General features: G+C 40.9%; 1 protein-coding gene across 2 annotated transcripts in view; it reads left to right on the forward strand.

Moving 5' to 3' along the window:
• Window positions 1–7609, forward strand: part of LOC115143150 (6-phosphofructo-2-kinase/fructose-2,6-bisphosphatase 4-like) — a 46990-nt gene extending 39381 nt beyond the window's left edge. For both annotated transcript variants that reach the window (XM_029683265.2, XM_029683263.2), the window contains exons 2-14: window positions 914–1030; window positions 1148–1244; window positions 1559–1625; window positions 2043–2117; window positions 2252–2308; window positions 2622–2743; window positions 2912–3119; window positions 3199–3345; window positions 3615–3719; window positions 3791–3920; window positions 4137–4199; window positions 4639–4703; window positions 5565–7609. In XM_029683265.2, coding sequence (XP_029539125.1) covers window positions 914–1030; window positions 1148–1244; window positions 1559–1625; window positions 2043–2117; window positions 2252–2308; window positions 2622–2743; window positions 2912–3119; window positions 3199–3345; window positions 3615–3719; window positions 3791–3920; window positions 4137–4199; window positions 4639–4703; window positions 5565–5624 — 1313 coding nt within the window. In that variant the 3' untranslated portion in view covers window positions 5625–7609. The remainder of the gene's footprint in view (window positions 1–913; window positions 1031–1147; window positions 1245–1558; window positions 1626–2042; window positions 2118–2251; window positions 2309–2621; window positions 2744–2911; window positions 3120–3198; window positions 3346–3614; window positions 3720–3790; window positions 3921–4136; window positions 4200–4638; window positions 4704–5564) is intronic.
• The last annotated feature ends 9355 nt before the right edge of the window (window positions 7610–16964 follow it).

A 16964-nucleotide genomic window follows, 5' to 3' on the forward strand; every position in this document is an offset into this window, starting at 1 on the left:
TTTCATAGGGTCAGTGGAGGGGATTACAATTGCTTGTTTACCAAGGAGGAGGGATAGCCTGTTAGCAGCCAGAGTTTGTAGTACAGTTGCATACTTTCCCCTCTGTTTAGGAGAGGGCCACAAGATGACTTTGTCAAACCAGGCCCGGTTTACCAAAAGCATCTTAAGGCTAAGTTCATTGTTTCAACATTCGTAGGAGTTCGTAATCTAATGCCTACTTCAGACCACTCGTAGAAAAGCCAAGTACGTCATTAGAGGCTTTTTTTGCCCTCAGCACTAGGATCAAGCAGTTGGTCAGCGTTTTATGCTGTGTCACTCTTTTTGAACTTTTGTTGATGGTTTCAATAAGGCTGTTCTGTAGTTGATCACTGTAAGTTGGTTGTTCTAGGCTCATCGGATAGTATGCCTGTGTGCAGTCTGTGGATCCCTCTTAGCGTCAGGTCTACTTACCCTAGTATAATTACATCTGCAAATATGTGTCTCACAGCTTCACCAGCCTTTGCAAAGCCATAGTCTGTTTGACTTGCTCTCCAGTATGGGAGCAATTTATTCATTTATTTTCATTCCTAGATTCCCTCTGTCAACAACACAATTCATGCCTACTTCTCTCTCCACTCTACATTCTCATTGTTCCTCAGTTGGCTCAGATATGCTAGGGGTTTCAATTATCATTGTGAATGCATGTATCTGTTTGTGTCTGCTTTACCTTCACTCAAATGATCACCCAAAGCTACTCCATCCAGTCTATGCATTAATTCACGTCGGAGTTGTTCGATTCGTTTCTGCGTTAATGGGGAAAGGTCCCACTTGATTCAACAACAGACTGTACCTTCCACTGATTTTCACAATGTCTGAGTTCATTCAACTTTCTGTCTCTCTTCCTATTTTTCTGTATCTCCTCTTTCTCTCTCAGTATGTATGACCAACTGTCCCACCCTCATTGTGACGGTGGGCCTCCCAGCGAGAGGGAAGACCTACATCTCCAAGAAGCTGACCCGCTATCTCAACTGGATTGGTGTGCCAACCAAAGGTACTAGGTCAAGCTTTTTCTCTCGGCCTCACACACACATAGACACATACACACAGGGAATAGGGATTACCCTATAAACATGTTCATCTTGACTAAAAGTATCTATGTGTTGTTTAGAGTTCAACGTGGGTCAGTACAGGAGGGAGTGTGTGAAGATCTACAAGTCTTTTGAGTTTTTCCATCCAGACAATGAAGAGGGGCTGAAGATCAGGAGGTGAGGCTGGAGAAGGGCTGATGGATTGAAATGCATGGGACAAGTTAGGTCTAACCCAACACTCTATTCACTTATCCTTCATTACAGGCCAAAGTTACAGGGAATAGGCTCTTTGTTGGGCTCTACTAGGCAGATACTTCCCCCCTTTCAACTGTATCTATTTACATTAATATCCACAAAATACATTTTGACCCAGTTGCTTTATTTTAGCAAAGTTTCAATTCAGTTAATTAGCATAGATCTGTACCTACATTGTCTCTTGAAGTAGTTTCTTGCCATCTTTCTGATTCTGTTGTGTACGTGTCCACCCATAGGCAGTGTGCACTGACGGCGCTGAATGATGTGTGCCAGTACCTGACTGTGGAGGGAGGCCAGGTGGCGGTGAGTAGAGCAGATCAGGCCCACGGTGACTTGTTTGGTTCATGATCACAGTGTGAATGAGGATGTTGCTAAATAGTGGGAAAAGGGTGCACACGCCAATAGTTATTTCTTGCTTGGTAATTACATTTACTGAATGTATTTATGTAGATTAGGTTCATGTATTCAAATGCCAGGACTGTCTTGAATATTAAATTCAATATACTGGTATGTAATTAATCTAGCCTACTATGCAGAGAATAACTTGTGTTTTGGCGTGTGCACCCTTGTTCCCACTATTGCTCTTCAGTCTACAAGACTTGTTTGGGTAAGTGCAGCAACTCCTATACATGTTCATGTTTTGCTTGATGCTGCCGGGACTCCTAACCTGAATGCAATGAGGATGTTGTGACTGACTGGAGTTTATGTTCCTTATCTCAGGTGTTTGATGCCACTAACACCACCAGGGAGAGGAGATGGACCATCACCAGGTTTGCAGAGCAGAATGGCTTTAAGGTATGGAACCACAGGGCCAGGCGTTAGTATCTGTAGTTATTGTCTATTCTTTGGCTTCACTACCTTTTCTTATAGTGTACAGTATATTTCACTGTAATGTATTTTATACTGAATCTTCATTTTCAACCTCTCAGGTGTTCTTTGTGGAGTCTGTGTGTGAAGACCCTGATGTCATTGCAGAGAACATAGCGGTGCGTGACATCTCTGCTATCTTTCAGCACTGTTCATGTGTTCAGTTGTTACTGGTTGTATAAAAGATCAGACATTACTAAGCATACTTGCTCATAACATTCAAGACTTCTACTTTAATAATTGATATTCCTGTGTGACTGGCCTCCTGATGAATAATTTGTACTATCTTTCTGTTGATATGCCCTGGCAAACATTCAGACACGCAAGATGTTTTTCCTCTTTTTCTCTTGACTAATTTCTTCTTACTGTCTGTATTTCCTCTTACTGTCTGTATTTCATCTTACTGTCTGTATTTCATATCTGTCTGTGCAGCAAGTGAAGCTGGGTAGTCCTGATTACATAGACTGTAATACAGAGGAGGTCATCGAGGACTTCATGAAGAGAATCAAGTGCTACGAGAACTCTTACCAGCCACTGGATGAGGTTCTAGACAGGTGAGCACGCGCACACACACACTAGTGGTTTCAGAATACGTTTTGACAAGATACTGGACAAGGGAGAATGCAAACACATACTCAGAATACACATGGACAAGGTCAGCAGTCTTAACCTCACACTGCTAATAGATCTGATAGTCACTCCTACTCCATCCCCCACCCCAGGGATCTGTCCTACATTAAGATCATGGACGTGGGCCGGAGATACCTGGTGAACAGGGTGCTGGACCACATCCAGAGCCGCATTGTCTACTACCTAATGAATATCCACATCACACCACGTTCCATCTACCTGTGTCGCCATGGAGAGAGTGACCTCAACGTCAAAGGACGCATCGGAGGAGACTCAGGCCTGTCTGGCAGGGGCAAGGAGGTTTGTTGATTTGTCCGTCTGTCTTTTCGTAATAAAAATGTATATGCAACAATCTTTCTCTCCCTTTTCTGTTGGTCAGTTTGCAAAGTGTCTGGGGAAGTTTATCCAGGAGCAAAACATTAACAATCTGAAGGTGTGGACCAGTCAGATGAAGAGAACCATTCAGACAGCCGAGGCCGTGGCTGTCCCCTATGAGCAGTGGAAGGCTCTCAACGAGATCGATGCTGTAAGTCTTGTGTGTGTGTATGCAATTTTGGCCTAAAATATGAATTTAATGTGTCCTTTTAATTTAAATGTGATGTCTCCTAAGCCTGCTGTTAAACAACCTTTTAGTTTTTTTGTTGCATGTGTGTTTAGACTTGGTATTTTGTTTGTATTTATTCTTTCATAGTGTATCTATGATTATGCTCTGAGTCAGCCAATGGGATTGGTGGTTCCCACTTCCCATGTATCCTGCTGTTAAACAGCTTGTTTTACTTTGTTTCCCTCTCCTAGGGTGTGTGTGAAGAGATGACGTATGAGGAGATCCAGGTACATTTCCCTGTGGAGTTTTCACTGAGAGACCAGGACAAATACCGCTACCGCTACCCTAAAGGAGAGGTGAGTCCATCACAGCACCAACACTGACTGACAAAGTGTGTGTGTTAACAGGCCTCTACTTGTCCCCTCAGTCCTATGAGGACCTGGTGCAGCGGTTGGAGCCAGTCATCATGGAGCTGGAGAGGCAGGAGAACGTCCTGGTCATCTGTCACCAGGCTGTCATGCGCTGCCTGCTCGCTTACTTCCTGGATAAGAGTGCAGGTACCATATATCTCTTAAAATACCCAACACACCCCAGTATTACGGTTTAATTCCTACTATTCAATAACAAACTGAGCATATAGGAGAGTGAGTGTTCTGCATGTGCTGTTCATCAGTCATGATCAGATGAGCATTGGTATATGATTTTAGTAGCTCTACTCCACTCAATTGAATCCATTTAGGCTTTTACAACATTGTTCTGTTTTTGTTCTTCAGAGGAGCTGCCTTACCTGAAGTGCCCTTTGCACACTGTATTGAAGCTGACCCCTGTGGCGTATGGTGAGTACACTATTATCAATAACTGCATGAAAGTATTAATAAACACAGCATAGTGGTTTCAATGAGATGCTTTTATTCCAGGGGTGCAACTTTCACTGGGGACCTGAACCCCCCTTCCCACACATTCTGAAATAGCATTTTTCTGTATGTCTCTCCCCCCACAGTTGTATCATTACACTGTGATACAAAAAGTGGCATTGTGTGCTTTAGTGTTTTATATTTTTATAAAAGTTGCGCCCCTGCTTTATTCCATGCATATTTACTCCAATGACATGTATTTATCGATTTGATTCGGAACACCTGGATCCTTTACACTGCACCTATATTTTATGTACCTTAGTAGTGTTGATCTGTGTATTAGACCCAGTGTACGGCTGCTGCTCTCTAGTGGTCTGACGAAGGAACATGTTTTGTTTTGTCTCCCATCCTGTCCATGTAGGATGTAAAGTAGAGTCTGTCTGGTTGAATGTGGAAGCTGTGAACACCCATAGGGACAGGCCAGAGGTAGGTACCCCAGACAGAAGCACTCTTTCTGGGCTTGCACTCTCAAAGGCCTTGATCACACTGCAGGCCTTAATGCTCAAATACGTTTTTTTGTTTTTCAAATACATTTTGGACTACTGACTGTCCAAACAGCAAGTTACAAGTTACCAAATCGGATTTGTGTGTTTAGACAGCATTCATTTGCTGTAAAGGCTACAGTAGTCATAGTAATGACTGGTGTGTAGGCTGATTGGTAGTGGTGCTCGTGCTTCCTATCACTGGGGCGTTATGTAGCGTGCTAAGGTGACAACGATGCCTGCCATGGATGTTTGCTTTGAATGTTCAAAATCATAGTGTAACAACACTTTTAAAGCCTCAAGATAAGATGATCCAACTTTCAAAACCAGTCCTTTTTGCTAGCCACAGCACTCAACTAGCTAGCTAGGTAGCTGTTTAACTTTCTAGCACATTCGCTCATTTTTATGTACACAATTAAGAAGCTAGTTTGCTACCACACGCAAGCAACAATATATATAAAAATGTGTTCTTAGTGGACTTGCCTAGTTAAATGAAAAAATAAATATGACTAATAATAAACCACTTGAGGGCATAAATCTGATTTGACCGTTCAGACAGAAGTTGCATGGCCAGAAATTGGATTGTAACCGACGTCAAACCACCTAGGTATCCGATCTTATGTACTTTTTGGCTGTTCAGACTTCAGGAAAAAGTACCGATTTCGAATCGGATATGCAAATAAGTAGGATTTGAGTCACTTCAAACTGCCAATGTGAACACAGCTAAACAGAGAGAAAAAGGTTCAATTAAACTGACCTCATGTGTCCTAGTACTGACTGCTTTCTCTCTCTTTTCATTGTACAGAATGTAGACATTTCACGGATGCCGGAAGAAGCCCTGTTCACAGTCCCCGCCCACCAGTGATGAGTGACGGCGCACAAAGTTTAGATTCAATCAGTTCTTCCTTCACCTGCGATAACTGACAACTGCATAGCAGTTTCATTGCTTTTATTCATGGAATGTCGTAGGTGTAACGGCGTTAGAACTGTCAAATCAGGAAGCGACTCTTGGCGTGATACCTATTGCGGACATTTCCATTTTATGTCACGAGTCGCATTAGTAATAATCCCATGCAGCCTTGTTACAAGTTCAAACACGGGAATGTGTTGTAATATACACCTCGATTAGGCTGATATGAATCCTCATTATTTAGGTTAATGATGTTCAATTTGAGTGTTATTATTTCTATATAGCCTTGACTTTCTCTTTATGTACTTCTAATGTGAGTGGGACGGGTGTGGCTTGGTGACAATAACCGCACGAGCAGCCGCTCCGATTAGACAGCTCTAAAGCAGTTCCACTTCCAGCACCTCCTAAACACCAGCTATGCAGGTGTTGGCTACTACTGGTTAATGCTTGATCTGATTGAATCCAGGCCCTAGACTCCAAAGTGCCATCACTCACCATGGCTACTTCATCTACTCAATCAGAAATCAATGCAAATTGCAATTTTTAAAAAATCCTTGCAGCGGGATTTGAAAAGAGTGCATCCGAATCTTTCATTTGACATATTTCTATCTAAAGCGGCAATCAGCAGAGGAAACAATAACGAAGAGTGATCCCCGGTTTCGGTAAAAAGCTGAGGGATGGGCTGGAGAAATGTAACTTCTCAAATTGGGATGACCATCCATGATATCAACATTGAGTTTTAACCATGTTTTGAGGCTATATAGTGTTTGTTTACATTTTCTTTGGTTACAAACATTTGAGTAAAAGCTTAGATTTTTGGGTTCTGATGGAGGCATTTATACATTTTATTCTTCAAGAATCATTCATTTATAAGTCCAAAAATGTAATTAGCGACTGCTGATTTCCCCTTTTAAACATACTTGTTTAATCTTGGTTCTTCACCTGATCTGTGTCTTTCCTACTGTGCAAATTTGGCTGTGTTTAGACAGGCATCCCAATCCTGATCTTTTTTTTCCACAAACTGGTCTTTTGACCAATCATATCAGATATTTCTCAGAGCTGATCTGATTGATCAAAAACAATTTTGTGAAAAAAATATCAGAATTAGGCTCCTGTCTAAACGTCTAGAGAACTGGAATCCAGTTCAATGGTGAGTCACCCCACTATCGGGGTATGTGTGCCTGTGAGTGTGTTTTGTATGTGTGTGAGTGAGTGTATTATGAACAATGTAAGGACAATCTGATGTGAAACCTTTTTTATATACATGACATATGGCTTTTAATCAAATTGTAAAGTGTCTTGACACTGGCTGCGTTTACACAGGCAGCCCAGTTCTGAACTTTGTCCACTAATTGGCCTTTTAACCAATCAGATCAACTCTTTTGCCAATCATTTGGTAAAGATCAGAATTGGCAGCCTGTGGAAGCGAAATGTAATACTCCTTGTTCTTAGTATTTTAGTTTTTGTCCAACCATTTGTCAGTTTTTTTTAAAGCTGTTTTTTTATTTTGTGAATTTCCTATTAAACCAACTATTGCGTTTACCCACTGCAGAAGATGTGATATTTGGAATCAGACTCTAGGTGGGGACATAAATTGTAGGTAATATTTTTTTTTAAATATATATATGTCTGGTATAAAATCAGACATAAAGGTGGTTTTGCACATCTATTTTCTTCAATCAAGGTCATCTTCATCTAGTTCAAATCTAGACTGATTGACTTTTTTTTCATGTTGCATCAGTGATCTGCTATATCTAGAATGTGTTTGGCTCTATTGCTCAATGTCTAAAATGCTGCTGTAGTTTAGCATCAGTAGTGTCATGACAAATCAATTGAAATGACTACTAATATCTGTGTAAACACAAGTAATGATCACCATAATAATCAGGTGTCAGTAATGCTGTGAATGTCAATAAATCGCTCACTGGTTGTTTATCGTTTTCAGCATGTCTTGTTTGTTCATTTTGACTTGTTTGTCTACGTGCCAAGAATATGATGCATTCAATGTAAATATCTACATCATCCAAATTGAATAAATATGTTTTAGTTAAATCTCTTGCTGTAGTCTTCTGCTAAAAGAAATGTCTCTTTGAAGTGTTTCATGTAGTTATAGTCAGAGCCATATTTATAGAGTCCTTACTCAAGCCTTGGCCTTAACTGTCCAGTGAAAGTCTCACTTTTAAAAGCACATCTTAACTCTTACCCAAATAGTGTTTTTGATTCATCCTATACTTGTATTTGTGGCCAAAGCATAAGTGAGAGAAACACTTCAAAAACCCCACCTCAAACTTGTATCTCAAACAGACAGTTTCAAAAATGCTTGCTATCCCCTCAGAGGATGCTGTCATGTTTTGGCTTGAGATGTATAATTTGTATTATACATAACATTCAAATAGAAAGCTGTTTTTTTAAACAGGACCAAAGCATCTGTTTTTATCTCAATATCAAAACAAATTGCGTAACAATTAAGTACCTCACTGTGATTGTTTTCAATTAAAATTGTTAAAAAATATCATTAAAAAATTAGCTGGTGTATGTATGTAAACTGCCGGCTTCAACTGTATTTTAAAGTAGCCACCCTTGGCCTTGACAGCTTTGCATACTCTTGGCATTCTCTCAACCAGCTTCATGTGGTAGTCACCTGGAATGCAATTAGTTTGTAAAAAAAAACAATCGCTTACACATTAAAAGTGGTACTTGAGGCACACTCAGTGAAACCATAAACTCATATACCTAATCTTCAGACCAAGTCTGCAAACCTGCAAGTACGTTATCTGCTTTACACTCAGTTTGCAATTTTAAAACACTTTTTTACTAAACACAGTTCTCTACATTAGACATCTTTCAAAACTAACAGATCCTGTGTTTCGTTTGGAAAACACTGCCATTCAAAATGCCACACTCATTTGTCGATTACCTACACCCAGTGCTCACGAGTGAAAAAACTTATAGCTAATTTCTTCACTTAGAAATCAAAGATTGAGCGCTATAAATAGACTTCAGGTAGGCTTTCTTGGTTTGGACAACAATGGAGGCAAATTCTGGAGAGAGTAAGAGGGGGACGAGGACAAAGAGGAGGCCTGTGGTGACATAAACGACGGGGCGTGCCAGGGCTGGATACGCCACTCCAGACGCTACTTCCCCTGCTGTTTAGCCAGAGAGAACATCGCTTGTGATGTTGAGGTGCTGTGGCCAGACCCAAATAGGAGACAGGATGCACCCTAATTGTTTTTTTCTTTATAGTAACAAGCCTATTTGTTTATCTTGTACTGTATTTGTTTTGTCTGTTACTGTTCATCCTGAAATATGGATGAAAATACGTTTTGAGAAATAAAGAAATTGTATTTTTCCCCCCCTTGCATTTCTGTTTATAGCGTAAATATATACTGAATATGTATACATACTGTATATATTTGTGCACATGTACGTGTGAGTGCTATGATGAACTGCCGTGGACTCCACTGCACATTGAACATGCAAAATACACAAGATGGTAGTGTTTTTACATTTTTCAAATCTGTGTGTAGTTGGCGTGTATAAGAGCGGATTTTATGGTTTGTGTGTATAGTTTTGTTGCAAAAACACAATTTTGAGAAGAGTTCAAATTGTTTGGAATGAAGTGTTTGTTTTGCAAGAGATGTGACGTTTTGCATGTTGTGTGTGTTTTGGGGTTTTGTGTGTAGAGTCTAGAGAAAAGGAGCCATAGTTTCAGATATCATGTGTAAGCAATTGCCAAACTGTAACAGGGGTGCATTGTTAAAGTTTTTTATATATATAATACCATGCTATTGTTTGATGATAGTGCACAGCAACTGGTTTGATACATTCACCTCTGAGGCTAAATAATGTACTTACATTCAGTAATCTTGCTCTGATTTGTCATCCTGAGGGTCCCAGAGATAAAATGTAATGTAGTTTTGTTTTAAAAAAATGTTGGAGCTGAGTTCTACGGTTTGACCCCACTTCTGTCTCTGTTGCCTTGCAAAGGATTATAGGCCTGTGAAGAACCAGGTCTTGACCTGCAAGCCTTGGCAGTAACCAGGTGTATGCCTTTAGGTCAAAGGGCCACACCCACCCCACCCAGCCATCTGTCTTTTCTGTGGGGAAGCTATTATTACCATAGCATTTTGTATGTTCTCTATAGTTATGTACTTCTAAATGTATACATTTACTAATTTTGGCAAACTCCTGGCAGACTTGATGCAAAATGTTGTGTAGTCAGGTAATTCTTCACTGGATCAGTCTGAAACTTTGCACACACCTGCTGCCATCTTGTGGACAAATTCTAAATTACACCTAGGCTCCTATGTTAATGTATGGCCTTTCTCTTGCATTTCAAAGATGATGGAACAAACTTTTTTATTTTTAGAAAAGGTATGTTTTTTTTTTGTTTTGTATTATCTTTTACCAGATCTAATGTGTTATATTCTCCTATATTAAATTCTAATTTCCAACAACTTCAAAGTGTTTCCTTTTAAATAGTATCAAGAATATGCATATCCTTGCGTCAGGTCCTGAGTTACAGGCAGTTAGATTTGGGTATGTCATTTTAGGCGGGGGGAAAAGGGTCCGACCTGTAAGAGGTTTTAAAACGTGCGATTTGTAGTTTGTCCACAAAATTGTACCCACATTTCTATAGACCTTTTCAACACATTTTATATGCACGCACATCCCAGAGGTTCCCTACATCTGATGCTGCAGCGCACCATAATTGCATTACAAAATGACAAGTTAGTATTTTGTGATCTAACCAAAACAAACTGAACAAACAAGTTCTACAGTGCCTTCGGAAAGTATTCAGATGTAACAAAATGTCAAGGGGTCTGAATACTTTCTGAAGGCACTGTATATACTGAACAAAAATATAACTGTAACATGAGAAGTGTTGGTCCCATGTTTCATGAGTTGAAGTAAAAGATCACAGAAATGTTAAATATGCAACAACAACCAAAATGTTCTCAATTCTGTACACCAATTTGTTTACATCCCTGTTAGTGAGCATTTCTCCTTTGCCAAGATAATCCATCCACCTGACAGGTGTGGCATATCAAGAAGCTGATTATTAAACGGCATGATCATTACACAAGTACACTTTGTGCAGAGGATAATAAAAGGCCACTCTAAAATATGCAGTTTTGTCACAACGCAATGCCACAGATGTCTCAAGTTTTGAGGGAGTGTGCAATTGTCATGCTGCCTGCAGGAATGTCCAGAGAATTTCCAGAGAATTTCATGTTTATTGCTCTACCATAAGCCGCCTCCAATGTCGTTTTAGAGAATTTGGCAGTATGTCCAACCGGCCTCACAACCGTAACCATGCCAGCCCAGGACCTTCACCTTCAGGATCATCTGCGACCAGCCACCCGGACAGCTGATGAAATTGTGGGTTTGCACATCTGAAGAATTTCTGCACAAACTGTCAGAAACCGTCTCAGGGAAGTTTATCTGCATGCTCGTCGTCCTCACCAGGGTCTTAACCTGACTGCAGTTTGGCGTCGTAACCGAAATCAATGGGCAATTGCTCACCTTCGATGGCCACTGGCACGCTGGAGAAGTGTGCTCTTCACGGATGAATCACGGTTTCAACTGTTCCGGGCAGATGGCAGACAGCGTGTATGATGTCATGTGGGCGAGCAGTTTCCTGATGTCATTATTGTGAACAGAGTGCCCCACAGCGGCAGTGGGGTTATGGTATGGGCAGCCATAAGCTACAGACAACGAACACAATTGCTGACCATTGTTGTGGCAATCATCGGCCGCCATCACCTTGTGTTTCAGCATGACAATGCGCGGCAACATCTCGCAAGGATCTGTACACAATTCCTGGAAGCTGAAAATGTCCCAGTTCTTCCATGGCCTGCCTACTCACCAGACATGTCACCCATTGAGCATGTTTGGAATGGTCTGAATCGACGTGTACGACAGCGTGTTCCAGTTCTAGCCAATATCCAGCAACTTTGCACAGCCATTGAAGAGGAGTGGGACAACATTCCACAGGCCACAATCAACAGCCTGATCAACTCTATGTGAAGGAGATGTTGCGCTGCATGAAGCAAATGGTGATCACACCAGATACTGACTGGTTTTTTGATCTGCTATCCTACTTTCTTTAAAAGATATCTGTGACCAACAAATGCATATCTGTATTCCCAGTCATGTGAACTCCAGGGCCTAATGCATTTATTTCAATTGACTGATTTCCTTATATGAACTGTAACTCTTTGAAGTCTTTGAAATTGTTGCATTTATATTTTTGTTCACTGTAGATACATTCATGATAAACAGGACGAGACACAACTTCAAGTCTCAGGTGGATGACATCACATCACAGTGGCTACTACAACTCACCTGCATCTCACCTCTGCTAGTCACACCCCTTTCACCACAGACAGTAGAACTCAGCCGCCACTGTGTGATCTGAGTCAATGTAGCAGAATTAAATACCCTCAAAATTAATTCTGTGGGTGCTAGATTGACGCCGTTCATACAGTGCTCTGCTGGCTGCTGAGGTTGATGCAGAGGGGGTCAGTGAGTGTAGCAGAGGGGTGAGTGCTAGGCTCTTTCTCAATTCATCCTTCCTCGATTCCTCTCATCGCCTCCTTATCAAAACCATTTGGAGAAGGTCAAAGGTGAGGGACCTTGTACCTTCTCCTCCAATACAGTTGCTATACAGTACAGGTGAGGAGATAGGATGCATCTTAGGTCAGCCATACAGGAATACTTACACCTGCACAAAGAGTGTTGGGCCAGTAACCGAAAGGTCGATAGTTTGATTCCCGGAACCGGCAAGGTGGAAAAATCTGCCATTCTACCCTTGAGCAAGGCAGTTAACCCCGAACAACAACTGTTGACCGGGCGCTGTGGAAGCCCCCACACCTCTCTCATTCAGAGGGATTGGGTTAAATGCGGAAGACACATTTCGGTTGAATGCATTCAGTTGTGCAACTAAGTATTCCCTTTCAAGGACATCAGCTTCTGCTGCAAATCTGTGCAATATCAGACTAAATGAGGGTGACAACCAAATAAATCAGACAAACAGGGAATGTTCAATGACTAAAGAATACACTATACTCAACACTTTATTTCATATCATACAAAGAACACCTACATAAATGGTTAGTGGGTTTAGACATCCATCCTACTCCAAAACAAGAGATGATTGAATAGTGTCTAATAATTGTTTACCTGCTGCTGTGAGTTTTGTTGCTAACCTTACTTTGCTACCTGCCAACTTGACGTTTTTTACTTTTTAATTGCCGTTTTATATTTGTATTTTTTCCATCGACTTTTTTCATTCAACTTTTTCACCCCGGACGCTTTATCTGGACGTGGTTTGTCAGAACCTTCACCATCTGAAGCTAAGTAGTAACATTAACATTATGACTTCTAATTGCAGGCACTGTACTCTTAATATACAGGAGAACGATTGCCTTATGGCGAGGATAGCTGTGCTGCAAGCCCAGCTTCAGATGCAATCGTTAGGCAAGGGTAATTTAAGTGTAGGAATATATATTTTACCTCTTGGTGATGTCATTCGGAAACATAATGTTAACTTTCACTGATATGCGGACAACACACAGCTGTACATTTCGATGAAACATGGTGAAGCCCCAAAATTGCTCGACCTTTAAGTCTTTTTTGAAGACTCATCTCTTCAGCAGGTCCTATGATTGAGTGTAGTCTGGCACAGGAGTGTGAAGGTGAACGGAAAGGCACTGGAGCAATGAGCTGCCCTTGCTGTCTCTGCCTGGCCGGTTCCCCTCTCTCCACTGGGATTCTCTGCCTCAAACCCTATTACAGGGGCTGGCTTACTGGTGCTCTTCCATGCCGTCCCTAGGAGGGGTGCGCCACTTGAGTGGGTTGAGTCTGATGTGATCTTCCTGTCCGGGTTGGCGCCCCCCCCTCCCCCACGGTTTGTGCCGTGGGTGAGATCTTCGTGGGCTATACTCGACCTTATCTCTATCTTAGGTTAGTAAGTTGGTGGTTGAAGATATCCCTCTAGTGGTGTGGGGGTGTGCTTTGGCAAAATGGGTGTGGTTATATCCTGCCTGTTTGGCCCCTTCCGGGGGTATCATCGGACGGGGCCACAGTGTCTCCTGACCCCTCCTGTCTCAGCCTCCAGCATTGAAGATGCCCTTGTGAAGACTTACAGAAAATTACAGGCCTCTCTCATCATTTTAAGTGGGAGCACTTGCACAATTGGTGGCTGACTAAATACTTTTTTGCCCCACTGTAGGTGTGTGCCTTTCCAAATCATGTCCAATCAAATGAATTTACCATATGTGGACACCAATCAAGTTGTAGAAAAATCTCAAGGATGATCAATTGAAACAGGATGCACCTGAGCTCAATTTTAAGTCTCATAGCAAAGGGTCTGAATACTTATTTAAATAAGGTATTCATGTTTTTTTATAAATATATATATATATATATATATATATACATTTGCTCAAATAAAAAAAAACAATTAAACTGTTTTTGCTTTGTCATTATGGGTTATTGTGTATAGATTGATGAGGATTTTTTTTTTAAAATCCATTTTAGACTAAGGCTGTAACGTAACAAAATATGGAAATAGGGAAGGGGTCTGAATATTTTCCGAATGCACTGTATATTATTTAGGCTAAGGAAGGTATTTATGAATCTACCTACATAAAAAAACAGGTTTGGAGAGCTTTCACACACAGGGGCCGATTCCGACCCAAATTAAGTATGTGTAAATGGAACTTAATTACTTCTTTTATGCATTTCTCTCTCTATGGGTATTCTGACCTTGAACTTAAAAATGGGCCCGATTCATACTTAGGAAATGTATGCCTTTCCTACGCACTCCTCTGTAGTTGGTATTCAGACTTACCTTAAGGGCTTTGCAGGCGTGGTTCCCTTGCACACTGAATACATTTAATTTAACCGCTGAAAATCCTCCCACTTGCTGGCCAACAGAATCTCTTGTGCCATTTTCATTCAATAGGGTTTTCATTACATTTAACTAAAGCCATATCTTTAAATTTGGTGTAGCCTTAAATCAAAATTTCTCGACAGACTCGTTAGAATATATTATTTAGGGTTAGGAAAGTATTTATGAATAATTGAAAAAACAGGTATGGAGAGCCTTTACGCACTAAATATATTGGTGAATCAAAAATAGTGGTTTGATTCATCCTGAAAGTTGGCATATGCAATTGTTCAATCCATGAACTATTGGAAGGTAAGTACAATAGGGGTTGAACAGTAGTCCTATAAATCTGCCCTAATAATCATGGAAATGTGATGACACCAGTGTGCCAGGTAGGCTTGGGCGATATCCAGATTGTCATACTGTTCCTCTGTCATCCTGAGATTTACCGTATTACCAGCATAGCACAAAGCTAAAAAAAGCCCATTGGGCCTCTATTACCAAAATCCTAACAAAATTAGCACAAATAATAGAGAAATCACATACGCTGTTAGCTAAATGCTAACGAAGGAAGACGAACATAGACTAATTGCAAAGAAAGGCAAATACAGCTCAGTTATACAAGCATAGCTAGTAGCTACCGAATGTCATTTTCAGTGAGTGTGGACATTTACAAGCAAAAGTAAACCATATAAATTGTGTGAGGGATCCTGAGAGGATTCCTGTGAGTAGGCAGAGACTAATAGAGAGTGATGGGAAGAATATGTGCTTCAGTAAGGTAGGTTTCTTGGCATTCATAGCTATGGTTGTCAATTGTACTCCAGAACTCGATCAACCAGAGGTTGTGGTGGCAGCGGCAGAGAAATACTTGGGATTGCAAGGTTTTACTGCAGAACAGTTGCAGGGGGTGTTGAGCCATAGTCTTCCATCCTCCCAGACTGTTGGTAGGGTAGAATCTTGGAATGGGGTGGTGTTTATTTTTTTTTAGAGGGCTAATAGTTGGCAGGATAATTTTTCCTTTTCCCCAATTTTACAATACTGTATCACAAAGATTAAAAATAATAATAATTTAAATGTAACCTCTATTTAACTAGGCAAGCCAGTTAAGAACACATTCTTATTTTACAATGACAGCCAAACCCCTATGGGACTCCCAATCACGGCCATTTGTGATACAGCCTGGAATCTAACCAGGGTCTGTAATGACGCCTCTTACACTGAGATGCAGTGCCTTAGACCGCTTCGCATCTCGGGAGCCTAAATGTTGGTAGACAGTGAATAGCCTCACACTCCAGTACAGTAGGTGGCGGTGCATGCACCTTAGATTGGATGCGATCCGCCAACACAATCCTAAAGAGAAATTGTGCTAATGAATAAAGTTGTGATGCACGCTTTTCTGAAGGAAAAGTATTGGTGCACAGAGAAGGGAAACAATTATAGGAGAAAAAATGGCAGCTGTAAAGATAACTCAGATTATATATATATATATTTTTACTTCTAAAGCACGTCAGCCGTTATATCTGATGGCAAACATCTAGTAGCGAATTGAATACCACACGTGACTGGCTCAACTGTTCTGGGGAACTATGGTAAGCTTCATAATGTTAAATAATGTGACAGGTGAAATGAAGAACGCAATCTGCTTAATTTCCTAATCTATTGCACAAATTGACTGCAGCACAGGAGGTTGGTGGCACCTTAATTGGGGAGGACGGACACGTGGTTATGGCTGGAGCAGAATAAATGGAAAGGTATCATCAAACACATTATGAGCAGACCCCCCCTCAGCAGCCTCCACTGGACTGCAGGTATTAACTTAAATACATTTGAATATTTGTAGTTAAGTTTTAAAAACCACGTTTGTCTTCGATACCATTCCATTACAGCCATTATTATGAGCTGTCCTCCTCTCAGCAGCCTCCACTGGTGGAAAGTCCAGGCGTTTAATTAAAACATTCTAGAAATCAGAAATGACACTATACTGTCATGTGTGCATGGCTTCAGAAGCCTATAGGTTGGGTCTCAATTACATCCCTACAAGTTATAAGAACAGCATTTCATTAACTTCACTGTGGAAAAGGTGATACGCTTCAGTTTGCTGCCAAATGACTGGTTTCACAACTCCAGTGATGAGGTCAAATGGATTTAAAAGAATTGTAATTTACATTTCCAATCCCCTTTTCCAGTTTAAGTCATTTACCTAGCCCTTATCAATTTGTAAATTACAGGGCATGGAGAATGGTGTTATTTGTCTGAAAAAAGTAATGTTTTTCCACTTGGAACTGACAGGTTACTCGACCTTCATTGTTCCACAGGCATAAAGGTGGTGGAATTCAAGTCAAAGTCAGAATAAGCATATGTGTAAACACCTCCGTTTCTGCAATCTCCATCCCAAATGA

Source organism: Oncorhynchus nerka, linkage group LG15 (genome assembly GCF_034236695.1).
Source record: "Oncorhynchus nerka isolate Pitt River linkage group LG15, Oner_Uvic_2.0, whole genome shotgun sequence".
NCBI classification, from domain to species: domain Eukaryota; kingdom Metazoa; phylum Chordata; class Actinopteri; order Salmoniformes; family Salmonidae; genus Oncorhynchus; species Oncorhynchus nerka.